General features: G+C 35.7%; 1 protein-coding gene and 1 long non-coding RNA gene across 2 annotated transcripts in view; one reads left to right on the top strand and one right to left on the bottom strand.

Moving 5' to 3' along the window:
• LOC129000215 (uncharacterized) overlaps positions 1-13,134 on the bottom strand; it is a 69,553-nt gene that overhangs the window by 40,476 nt on the left and 15,943 nt on the right. Inside the window, exon 4 of the mRNA XM_054427171.1 lies at positions 6,243-6,376. Within this exon, the coding sequence (XP_054283146.1) occupies positions 6,243-6,376 (134 nt within the window). The remainder of the gene's footprint in view (positions 1-6,242; positions 6,377-13,134) is intronic.
• LOC128984024 (uncharacterized) lies at positions 7,859-12,476 on the top strand. Its single transcript, XR_008489975.1, has 3 exons — positions 7,859-8,024; positions 10,977-11,139; positions 12,321-12,476. It is a non-coding gene; the product is annotated as an uncharacterized LOC128984024 (long non-coding RNA).

The raw sequence follows: 13,134 nt of genomic DNA, 5'->3' as shown, positions 1-13,134 counted from the left end.
CAAATTTCTGGTTGCAGAAAATTTGGTTAATACAGTTTGTAAAAGTTTTTAATGAGCCGAACGTCATAAGGAACGTCAATTAAGTAATTTCAAAACTGCATAACGTAATAAACAAACAATAATTTTACAATAGAAATCAATATAAATTGCAACGGAGTAGAAAACACTGAGAGACCTAATGGCATAGTTAGCAGCACAGCAAAGTTTGTTTACAATTTCAGCTGATCGCCATCCCTGTCAAGGCGCCGTCCCGCCCTGCCTCACTGCCGTGGTTCGTTATATAGAGGTTAGGTTTGCAGGAATTTCATTTCTCTAAGTCGAGGTTCAGAACCAGCGTCGATCAATATAGGTCGGGACTTGACCTCATTAAAATACAGTACAATTAAAGTAGCATGGGCTACAATACTTTACAGTACAGTGTTTACATTGTACAGTAGAACCTAAATTATCCGGCATAATAAAGGGGAGGGATCTTGAATATTGCGCAATCATGACAATGGCATTGACCTTGGTACAGGTTAAAAATAGTGATGTGACGAGTCGGGTACTTTCCTGACTCGAGTGACTCGACTCGCCAACTGCCGTGAACTCGAGTTACGAGTCGAGTCAGACTCAACTCGAGACGTTCCGAGTTCGTGTGAGTTCGGCATTCTCCGTACGAGTTCGTTAGTTTTGCGAGTCGGCCGACTCGGTACCGGCCAATAGCGTGTCAGCTTTACGAGTCGACTCGACTCGACTCGAGACGTTCCGAGTTCGTGTGAGTTCGGCATTCTCCGTACGAGTTCGTTAGTTTTGCGAGTCGGCCGACTCGGTACCGGCCAATAGCGTGTCAGCTTTACGAGTCGACTCGACTCGACTCGAGACGTTCCGAGTTCGTGTGAGTTCGGCATTCTCCGTACGAGTTCGTTAGTTTTTCGAGTCGGCCGACTCGGTACCGGCCAATAGCGTTGAATCTATGCGAGTTGACTCGTAAAGCTGTGACGCTATTGGCCGAAAGCGAGTGCGAGTAAACTCGAGTCAACTCGTTACGTCCCGAGTTCGTTAAGGTTCGGCTTTCTCCGTATGAGTTCGGTTTCTTGACTCGGCTTTTGCGAGTCGGACTCATAACGTTACGAGTTCGTGTAGCTTCGGCAATCTCCGTACGAGTTCGTAAAAGAACTCGAGTTGGAATTGAGTTGACTCGAGTTGACTCGACTCGGGTCTTGACTCGAGTCAACTCGACTCGCCAACTCAACTCGTCACATCACTAGTTAAAAACTATAAGTTTAAAATCACAGCTTGTTCTAACCCTCCTAAAACCTAGCCAAACACTGTATTGCATAGTCATAAATTATGTAAAGAACAAAACAAAACAGTAGAAAGTTTTGTAAACTACTGCTCGCGATAGGCCGGTAGGCTACTTACAGTACAGTACTGATTTATCACAACAGAGGAATGTCAATAATAATCATTAACTATAGCATTGGTGTTGCTAATGCTAGTTGAAACAAATCGTATTGAAAACAATAAATTATTAGATAAGTCATTATAAAAGTGTATAATCATAGCCAACTTAAGGATAGTAAAAATACTCGTAAAAGGAATGTTAAAATAGCGATGTTGTTATTCTTTCTCTTTGGTTTTGTTTTTATATTCTTTCTTAGGTTTTTCTTTATCAAAAAAATTGTACAATTCACCATAGTTATCCCATATCGCCCAATCACAGCTTACTAAACATTACGTCGTCATCAGTCCTCAGTGAATGAAATCAGTTGTTCTCAGTTGCAACATAGCGCGCGCAGAGACAGCAGACAAAGATGTAAAACGAAGCAGACGAATGTTAGCGCAAGCGATGACGTGACCTTTCCATTTCATTTGATAAAGAAACAGATTTTCCCAAAACAATAATTGGGTGGGGGATTTGTTATATCGAGTGAAAGACGTAGACAATTCGTTATGCAGAGGTTAAATTCGCAATGTAGAGGTTCTGACAATGATAAATTTGTTATATTGAGGTGTCTTATTTTAGCCGAAATCACGAAAAATTTGTTAAATCAAGGTCGTTGTTATAGTTTGTTCGTTATGTAGAGGTAAAATATACATTGTGTCTTATGGAGAGTTCTAGGGCATTAAAAAAAATTCGTTATATCAAGGAATTCGTTATATCTACCTATTCCACTTTACCTATTCCATTTTGGTTTAATTTGTGAGGGATTTTTTGTTGTGGGTGAAGGGGGGGAGGGGCGGCAAATTTTAGTTTGCCCCCACTCAAAAATTGTCTAGATCCGGCCCTGGAATAAATTGAAGTGTTGATACAAGTAAGTAGGCCTATAAACAGTGAAAAATGCATAAATAACCTAGTGGAGCCGAGAGCCGCAAGCGGTTGGCTGAAATAAAACAAACTCAAGAAGCAGTTTTAAAGAAAGTGAAATGTATTAACCAGTATTTCCACTGATACGGAATTGAAAACTCCCTCCCGAAACAAAACTGGTAAAAAAAACACGCTAATGCATAAATATATATATGCATAGGCCTATAGTAGAACCGTAGAACCATAGAAAAAAAACATACTCCCTTAGTAGAATCTCGTTCAATACGTGTGTAATGCAATGAACTGCACACTGTACTGTACTGAACAATAATCAAATCACTGCGTAGTGCATTAAGCTATTGGCGCAGGGAAAGATGCATTCGCATAGCAACTACTGTCAAGTTCATTTCACTCACCCCAACCCACCTGCTGTGAATTTCGGCGAACTGATAAGTCAACCCCCTTCCCTCTTCCCCTCCCTACACTGCTGTGGTCAACACCTTTATAGTTATATATATATAAGGGGGGCGCTGCTTTTGGGTTTGCCCAGGGCCGTCACTGACCCTTAACGCGGCCCTGGGCGGAGCCTTTTTGAGGGATCTGCACCAAACTTCACACAAACCATCCTTGAATAATGCTTAATAATACCTGAAAGTTTCATTACAATCTGTTGAGCAGTTTCGGAGTCCATAAAGGACAAACAAACAAACAAACATACATGCATTGGATTTTATATACTGTATATAGATTAAAAAAGGTTAACATTTATTTAGCTTTACAATGATCGAGTAGAAAAAACATAAAGAGTTGCTGGACTGAGGAGGTTGGTGCGACATAAAATCAACCTTGTTGCACTATTAATCACTATACTACAAAAAAACTACACACTTAATTGTAAATTGCTCGATCACATGTTAAAAATCATCTCCTCAACTACAACATTGTCGCTTTGAGTTTTCTTCTGTCCCAAAAATAAAATACTTCCTCGCATACTAACTTTTTCATATCACAATGTAGACATTTTTGACTCTTTTTAACTTTGGAAATTCTATTTCAAATCAAAAGTAAAATTTATTTATACCATTACATTCTGCATTTAATTCAGATTACGAATATATAAACATTATTGTACTTAAACTTTGTTATTGAAGGCTAGGTGAGCGAGTTAACAACTTCGCGCACTATTCGATGAATTGGCTAAAATCCGCTGGGTCCAACATGATGGTGGGGGAAGGCTGCCACAACGGTGCGCTTTCGTGAACCCGTACCTAGCATTCCAGTTGTGTTATATACTTCGATGACCTTAACCCATTGGGGAAGGAATTAATGCCCTTCCTGCAGTGCCCTCGGTCAGCAATTAATTTTACCGAATTCGTAGACTTTCACTCTAATTGTTATAGAAAGAAAACCTTAGGTAATAAATTGATAATACTGTTGCCATTTTAACGAATTTCCCATATAGGGAATAAGCTATTACCGTAGTACTCATGGTAAGACCTGGACCCGGGACCGATTTATTTTTTCGTTTTGAGGTCCCTAGAGACCAAAAACACCATCCGTTCAAATTCATATATATATTTATATATGTGTCCGTTGGCACGATAACTCGAGCAAAAATCATACGATTTTGATAACATTTGGTACAAACGTGTAAACCTACGTTTATTCGAACGAGTTTGCGAACCAGCATGATTGGACTATGGGAACAGGGGTCTATGGGGGGTTTTATGGGATAAAAATTGGTTTTTCCCATTTTTGACCCTAAAAACCTAAAATTTAGCAATTTCTTTCCAAACCATTTTGTAGAACTAAAAAAAAAAATTTAGTATATTGAAGCGTCATTATGCGCCTAATGGTTACGGAGAAAATTCCAAAAAACTGTAAATTTAAAATTACAGTCCCATGTTATTCTTATGGAGAATAAATAAACTGTTGTAGTTTGCTTGTTTATGAACATATTTTGATCAAATTTGGAAAATGCATTCATTTCATACTTAACTATTAACATTTTACAAAAAAAAATTACCCTCCCTGTTGCAGCAAACCTAAGTACTCGTTAAACTACTGCTATTTAAATAGGGGAATAAATGTGATATTTTTAAGGAAACATTTTAGTGTAAATCCAATCAGGCAAATGGAAATTCACTTAGTCTGCAGGTTTGCTGCGGCGGGGGTATTGTTCACAATAAAATTGTCTACCAAAAAATTCTAATTGCATAATCATAGTGTAAAACTTAAAAAATAAAATTAAAAAAATGATACAAAAATAAAAGTTTTAAAAATAAATGGTTAAAGTAAACTTTATTTACAAATTCCAAGATTAATCCAGACACCAAATAACACTATTATCCGAAAGTTCAAATGATTCCCTACGTAGAAAACTCACAAGTCGTTTACTTTATAAGTAATTGAAATTTTTGTTTTGTTTTACCTTACTACAGCTGATTTTGGGTGATATCTGGTTTCCATGGCAATACAACCTTCGTTATTCCCAAAAATACCTTATTAAATACGCAAAACAAGAAGCAAAATATTTTTAAACATCATAAAAATAAAAAAATAAAAGCAAAAAAATTAAAAAAACGATCTAGGCTTGTAAGTTGGATTTTGGGCCTGCAGCGGCCGGCCAGACAAGTAACGCTCGAAAGTCAGTGCCAATGGGTTAAACATACGGTATGAGCAATCTAACATAATACCTTTGACTATTAATACTAGTCAATGATAATACTTTCTTCCATTAGCTTGTCAACAACCTTCATCATGGGTGGTAGTATGATATCTAACAGGAAAAATCACAAAAGTTACATCAACTTTTGAACCGTAATTTTTTTAAGCAATGGGGGTTGCACTTTTTTGTTTAGAATTATAAGGACCATAACAACAACTAATTTTAATCAAAACAATTAAAAAATTAGCATTGCAAAAAATTTATTGCAGGTGACGAAATAACAACAAAATATAAACAGAAAATCAAAACAATTGGAAGAAATTCCAATCACATGTTTTATTTATAGCGTGAGGTGAAAATAGAAAAGTTTGCACACGATATATTTTGTTTGAGTTTTCGACCACGGACGACCTCTAGTCAAAATTAGTAATATTAACCTGTTTCAGCTTTTTTTGTTTACTTCAACTTCAAAAGGGTATTGACAATATCATGGGCACTTTCAAGGGCTGTATGACGAAAACCGGATTTTTCCCAGCCTTGAGACCAACTCCAATCAATTTATCATGGCCAAATACTCCATAATAATCACGAAAAAATTAAAAATCCTCAGACAAAAGACACATTAAATACTACAATGATGGATTGATAATGTTACTAACCGTTTTACTCACAGTGTGTAGCTAGAGAACCTATTCCTTTAGCAATTCGGGAGTGTCCCTGAACACCAAGTAGGCTCACGCACACACAAGTGACATTTCCTTTATCCAATGAAAAATTTGTTAACGTAAATATAAACTTAAAATAGTTAGCAGTAATCGATTCTGCTCATAAAACGAGAAAATTGATACCAAACACAACGTAGCCTTTATAAAACCTATAGTAGAGGGTATACCCAACCTGAAATATATTGAAGGTATGTTATGTGAAGGAATATTTAAGTAAATCATGGGTTGTTTGGCATCATTTTTATTGTAATTTTCAAGGGAGTTTAAATGTACTAACCGTTTCTATTTAAAAGTACAACTTTAAAAAGGTACATTTTGATTAGAAGGGGTATCTAAGCATTTGATCATGAGTCGTGTCTCAGTTGAAGCATGTCTCATGCGTGGTATAATGAACTGTGTACGGGCGGCCTAGGGTGGCCAGGGTCAGTCCTCATCCTCTCTGCTCGTGAGGGTGAGTGTGTGTGTGTGTGTGTGTGTGTGTGAGGGGAACTGACCTGGCGTCCAGGGAAATTCCCAAATTGCTAAAACTATAAACCAACACATTGCTTACTCAACTCACATGTTGAAACTCCCATTGCTTCACCTTCTGCTGTTGCCTTGCTTCAGACTTTTTCTTTTCTTCTTCCTCTTGTTTCTTAAAGTACCATTCCTCATATATAGCCTTGGCTAAAATTCTTCTGTGTTTTAGGCTCTCTGTTAAAAGAATGGGAACTTTATCAGTCTCACACAGTTTTTATCAATGCCATTTCTACAAATCTAAAATACATCACCAATCTACAATAGCTATTTGTGTATTAAGAGCGCAAAGTACGTCATTAGCACTTGAGAACTGTAGATAGCCGCAAAAAGCTTTAGCTGAGTGTGGCGATACATTTTGAGAGTGGCAATACACAAGATTTTCCCTACAACCATAATTAACTCAAAATATGGTAAATGCCCAAGACACAATCAAAGATCCTTTCCGAATCTATAGCTTAGATGAAACCGGAATGTCAACGTGTCCAAAAACTGGTAAGGTTTTGGGTCCAAAAGCGGACAAGAACTTTTCTTTTATGAAATCGCACCTGGGCCAGAAAAGGGAGTACATAATCAATTAGATCAAGGAGAAATCGAATTACAAAGTACAAACAACAGACCACTAAACCTGTAACAAATATAAGAGCAGCTTGTAAGGCAAGAAGAAAAGACCAAAGGATCCGAACAATGTCTAATAAATGTACACACGAATGAGAAAAGGACAGATTAAGAGCAACAAATCATGAATGATAACAAATCATGAAGAGCAAACAGATGAGATGTTTAACTTGTTCAATGTTTTGGTGTCATTTGAAGATATAGGAATAAACAAGACCAACAGTAACCTTCCTGATCTTTACCCTAACATAGACATTATGTTCTAACGTTGAAATAGTAGGTTCAGAGCTTCTCCCCTCTGAACCCAAGACAAGTAAAAATCCCAATATCTTTTGGGATAAACATTTACATTGACCACAAGTTCTAACAGCAAAAAAACAAAAAAAAAAACAGATGCCATTAGCTATTATACGTCTGCAAAAGCGAAGTGGAGAGAATACAAATGACATTAAAGTGTACCAAATTTGAGGTATAACCCATGTAGCAAGCAATGTATATAATACGTAAATATTCGGGATTAAGGTATAACCAACGTATATGTATTAATGATACAGATAATATACATATTATATACCAATATGAAAATACGGTTTCATCCAAAATAAATTTTGCATAAAATACTGTAAAATGAAGAAACAAAGTGTAAATTTTCACCTAAATGTTGTTTTGAGGGCATAAATTAACTTTCGAGAATGCAGTAAAATAAGTAAAGGTATTGATGATACAGATAATATATGTATTTTATATCAATAGAAAAATACGAAAAAAAATTGTAGTGTTGTATTTATTTCCCTGCATTTTTTCAACATCCTGTGTAAAATGTATTTGTAACACATACTGTACTATAATATTCATAGATGATGAACAAAATATTCTGCCGCGCGAGATACCCGAGTCTCTGCGTTTTCTTAGGTTCGACGATGTTCGCTGATGCATTATGGGAGCAAAACAGCGGGGGTCAGCATCCGATCCGCCACCGCCATAGCCATATTGTTTGTCCGTCTTATGTCTTTGTCTCACAACTCACAACAAACGTTGTCCTTGTGGCTGTGTTCTGATTTTCAGTGTTACACGGGAAGAATTCGTTGTTTTGTTATTATTTACTTATTAATTAGGTCTATTAGTTACTTTTTACTTTATATTCTTTAAGATTTGCGTTACATCTTCGACTTTTTAACTTCAGTGGCGATTCGACTAACTTGAGTTGGTAAGTTACACAAATTACTGTATTATCGTTACCGTATTGTAAGTTATTAAGAGATTTAGCATATGTTTTGTTAATAACTCGAATAGTGGTAATCTAATTTAAATACTTTATAAGTGGAAATAGGTTACAATAGCCTTCCTTTAACCCCTTAAAAACTCCACGGATGGAGGCTCTTTAGGGAAAAATTAGGCTGTAGTTTACAAAACTAAGGAAGCCAACTTCAGGAGATAACCTAGACCTAATTCATTGCAATATGTCCTTGGTCTGAACTAATTTAGCTTGGAGACAAGCTAGGCCTAGGTCTACTTAACAAATACCGTAGCTAAACTTATGCCTAAGTTACTTAGAACCTGTCATAAGTTAGCCTAGGCCTAACTTACAGTTAAGACTAAAAATGATGTTAATTGGTAAGTTTATGTTAAAATTCAGGCCTAGTCTTGTAGGCAGATGAATATTTTAAGACCAGAAGGGGGTAACTTAACTTACAGTTCCGAAGAGAACCTGTGATCTGTGAACAGATGGATGACTTAATGATAAATATCTTTGGTAAGTTAAATTAAATGTTTATTCATCTTCCCAATGTAAATATCAAATTGACCTATGATTTGTTTTGCCTACGTTTCTATCGATATTAACTAGCCTATAAGCATATTTAACCACAAACAAAATATAGCCTGAGACGGTAACTTACTAGCCAAATATAGCCTAACCTATTTAATGAAAAAGCAACAAAAGAAAACATAAAGTTAGCCTCTTAAGCCTATAACTTAATGTATAAGCTAACTGGGAAAATTAAAGTCAATGCAATATTAAAGTTAACTAGGCCTAAACTTAGGCCTAGGCCTATGTTAATATTTATAAAAATATTGATAAATTGTTATTGATCTGATAACTTAATAAGATCGCAGGTTCTCTGCGGAACTGTAACCCCAGAAGGCTGCAGCTTTATAATTAGGCCTACGTCCTTCAAAACTATCGAAAGGAAATGTCAAACAAATAACTTAAGGTGCCACGTTTGCGATCAATAGGTTAGGTTTAGCTACCGGTATGTTTTTTTTTTGTTTACGATTAACTTAGGTCTAACTTATGAAACAACATCGCAGCTACCTACGTTTAGTAATTTTTATCAAGGCTTGGCACATAATAGCCTAGGGTACGATTTATTAATAGATGGCACTTTAAAGGGTAACAACGCTATCAAAATGTATATCAAATATGCCTATGACATCACAGCTGTCTTTCTAAGATCTAGGGATGAAAGTTTTAACTTACCCAGTACCGCGGTTAAAAATGGGCCCTGGTCTAGGGGCGCAAGAGTTTTTTTTGTTTTGTTGGGTGCGCTAGTAACAGACACTAATTGGAAAATATCTGAAACCTCCTCACTTCGTCTTCCACTCATGACTCATCACTGCCACTGTTTGTTTATTAGGCCTATCATTAACTATACTTAATCGTCTGTCTTTATTTGTAGGCTATTAATTTGTTATGTCCTTTTTTCATTATACTCAATGTCAGTTGCTTTTGTCAAATGGCGAGAAACTTATTACAGTATCAATTTGTTAGCAAGTAAAGATACTGGCCGTGTTTTTGCTTATGATTTTATTTACGTTTGAAGAATGTTATTTTACGTTGTAATATCACACCCTTTTTCTGTGAAATGAGCAAAAAACCAAGTGGCAGTGGTTTTAGAAAGGGGGCGACATAAAAGATTCGTAAGGTAAAAGTGTTACAAAAAGTTCCTAAAATAAGTAGCCTAGTTTTTACGGTCATTAAAATCATTAAGGCCTAAATGATGATGTGTACAGAAAGTGATGTAGGTAAATCTGAAAATGAACTTTGATGATGTTAAGTTATTGACGAGTTGGCCGAAAAAAAAAATGTAGAAAAAACCAGCCATTTTACGGTATTGACTTTTTGGAGTTTTAAATGTTTGCAATTATAACTTATATAAATTAAAACTATGTTTTAATTCACACTTTTTTACAACTAAACCAATTTTACTTTTAAGAACGCACCATTGGAAATATAAGTGTGTACGGTATGTAAGTAACAGTTAAACTTTAATTGATGGTTTACGTTTTTAGTTACTAAGCGGGTAATTCAATTAACAATCAAAAGTAAACACAATGAGTCTTCTTATATTTGTTAGGCCTATATTGCAGATGCGCGAGCAACTCATAAAATGTCTATATTCATTTTATAATTCAAATCAATGTCGGCAGGGTGGGGGGGGGGCTATGAGCGCAACTATGACTTGGGCCCATAGCGTATCACATAACTGACCGCGGGCCCGAACTTACCCCCGAGTGTAGATATAACTTAACCTAAAAATACAGAGGAGTGTGACGGCTAGGACTGAACCTGCTAAGGGAAAAACTTAAGAATTGAACTCACAGTCAACTTTGTATAAAATATAATTTGCCCGTTGATTTTCAGTGGCGTAACAGAAGGGCCCGCAATTCGGGGTGCCCGGGAGCTGGGGGGGGGGGGGGGGGCGGTGGGCAGAGACCCACTAATTTGTTTAGGGTACCACTCTTTTTATGATTAATCTGTTTGATCATTGTATCGGTGGTCTTAAATTAACTCATAAGAGGGGGGCCCGTAAAGATTTGTTACGCCACTGTTGATTTTGTTGTGCTAAATAATGTATGGAATCTCGAACGTTTCTTTTTCTAAATGCTGGGCCCAAATACACTACTTTACTTCTTTGCATTTGCCCGATTATGAGCAACATGTAGGCTAGGCCTACACTAGTTTATTATAAATGAAGGTCCTATAATCAAAGCTTCTTACAAACAGATTTGTAAACTTAAACTTTTCTGCCATCCTTGTTGAAAATAATAACATACCGTACTTTTAAACAAAAAAGCTTTTTATAAAACACCAGACTTGTTAAACTAATATAATAGTAATAGAGGTTGAAGAGTTAAGCATTTTTATAATGTGTTTCAGGTCAGTTATCTTCGCACGGTTGGCGGGGCCAGTGTTGAGGACTCAACAAGACGGATCCTTTTAAGACTATTCAAAAATGAGCTTGCGAGAGAATTTAGTTGGGAAGGAAGAGGAGGAAAGAAGTGGAGTCTGCAGAACTCTGCATTGGTGCAGTTGATTTGCCGTAAGTTTTTAACATTTGGTTTATAATGTTACTTTTATTTATTCTTTCAATGATAGGCCTATATTTGACATTTATTTATTTTTCTATAAAGTCAACTCAACCAAAGTAAGTAATTTATTTTTTAACCCTGTTTTTACCATCATAGGTTTTATTATTTAACTAATAATTGGTATGTAGATATACGTCATACAGTAGCCTACATTTACTTCATACCCCCACTTGAAAATGTCATTCTGGCGAAACATCTTGTTATTCTTTACATACATTTTTAGCAGTATGGCGTAAAGTTACGTAACAATTATTAGTCAATAAAAAGGTTCAGGGGCTAGATCAATGGATTTTAATTATATTAATTTATCATCTTATAATTAATTATCATAGGCTATATGATATTAATTTATGATGTTACACACATTTTTTGTCTGTAGAATGTACCGTACCTATCCTTTTTTTCTGCACTGTACTCTTTAAACCTCTTCAATACTTTGATTTCTTGATTGCAACTTGTTAGTTTAGCTCAAAAAGAAACGATTTTGCTTAACACGTTCAGTGCGGCAGGCATTCCAACAGGCGCTCGCCAATGGCGGCAATGCCCTGGCGCGGTGCCGGACCAACAGCAAACGCAATTGGCATTCAAATATTTCAGTCTGACGAAAAACAAAAGAGCAGGGGCGATTGTACTACGTTACCCCGAGATTGAACGTAGTTCCCTAAAACACCCAAAGGTAGCAGCACTGCCTGGATCAGTAGTCAGTGGCTTTGTAATATGGCTTGAAGAGAGAAAATCCCCAAAACCGGTACAAAAGCATTGTCAGACGGGATTTTACGGGAAATTTTAGTACCAACCTACACCAAAATAAAGCTTACATTCTAAGCTACGGGCTAGCAACGATTTTAACGTTCCCCGGCAATGGCTGAGCGCATACTGAACTAATGTAGGGGGGGTTGCGCAACTACATCAATTGATGTAGGCCGCTCATGTTGCGACTACGCACTAAACGTGTTAAAAAAATGTTAAAAATGAAAACGTTAAAAATGAATTAATCTAAGTTTTGCCATCAAGAAAACAAAGGATTGATTACCAAAAGATATTTTGCTCTAAGCGTGAATCTTGTGCGTACCCTAATATTACCTTATACACAGGAATACAGACATTGACACAAGTGTGAATTTTGTTTCAGGTGTAGTTCGTCAACAACACCCGTCCTCATTCGATCTCACAACATTTGAGAAAAAACCAGCGAATGGTTACGCCAAGCAGGAACAAGGATTTATGTCAAAAATAAAAATTTAGGCCTACCGCAGATGATCAATTAAATAGTTTTTTCTTGACATTTCTTCATTGTTTCATTTATATGTTCCTTTAAAAAGTGTGTTAATAAACAACAGAAACAATTTTATAAAAACAACTTTTATACTTGAATGTATTAGGGTACTTGTGATTACATCTGAACAAATATTTTTACTCATTTTTTTATCTTTGTGCATTTATTTTTTGTTTTTTTACTGTGCAAGTATTTTTTGTGCACAATTTAGAATAGGTCTAAAAAGTTACTACAAAATCTATTATTATTTGTTGAGCCTAGCCTTCTTGTTTTCTCACATTAAATAAACAAAAGGGAAAATGGGAAACTAAAAAAACAACATTTTCATGTAAGAATAAGATTCAGTTAAAAAAAAACTAGAAATTATTCATCAGTTGTGAGAAGTGAGTTAGTATTTTCTTTTACACTTTCAGTTGTTATAATCATACTGTATTATTATTAATAATAGGTTATTTTTCTAAACTATTTCAACTTAATCTTCTTAAAACATTCAAGCTAGTTATTACTATTAATTATTATCAGCTGAATAATACTTGGTAATATAAACACTAATATAATAATTAACATATTATTTACTTTTTTATGCAAATAAATGCACTATCCAAAATGCTTGTTAAGTGGTACCTATTCTCATCAAGGTAATTTAATAAGTTTTTCTCAAATAATCTTC

This window comes from Macrosteles quadrilineatus, unplaced genomic scaffold, assembly GCF_028750875.1.
Source record: "Macrosteles quadrilineatus isolate MER2022 unplaced genomic scaffold, UCM_ALF_1.0 Scaffold_1__1_contigs__length_201487025, whole genome shotgun sequence".
Classification (NCBI taxonomy): domain Eukaryota; kingdom Metazoa; phylum Arthropoda; class Insecta; order Hemiptera; family Cicadellidae; genus Macrosteles; species Macrosteles quadrilineatus.
The sequence above is the reverse complement of the archived record's forward strand: the minus strand, read 5'-3'. Positions and strand labels throughout refer to the sequence as shown.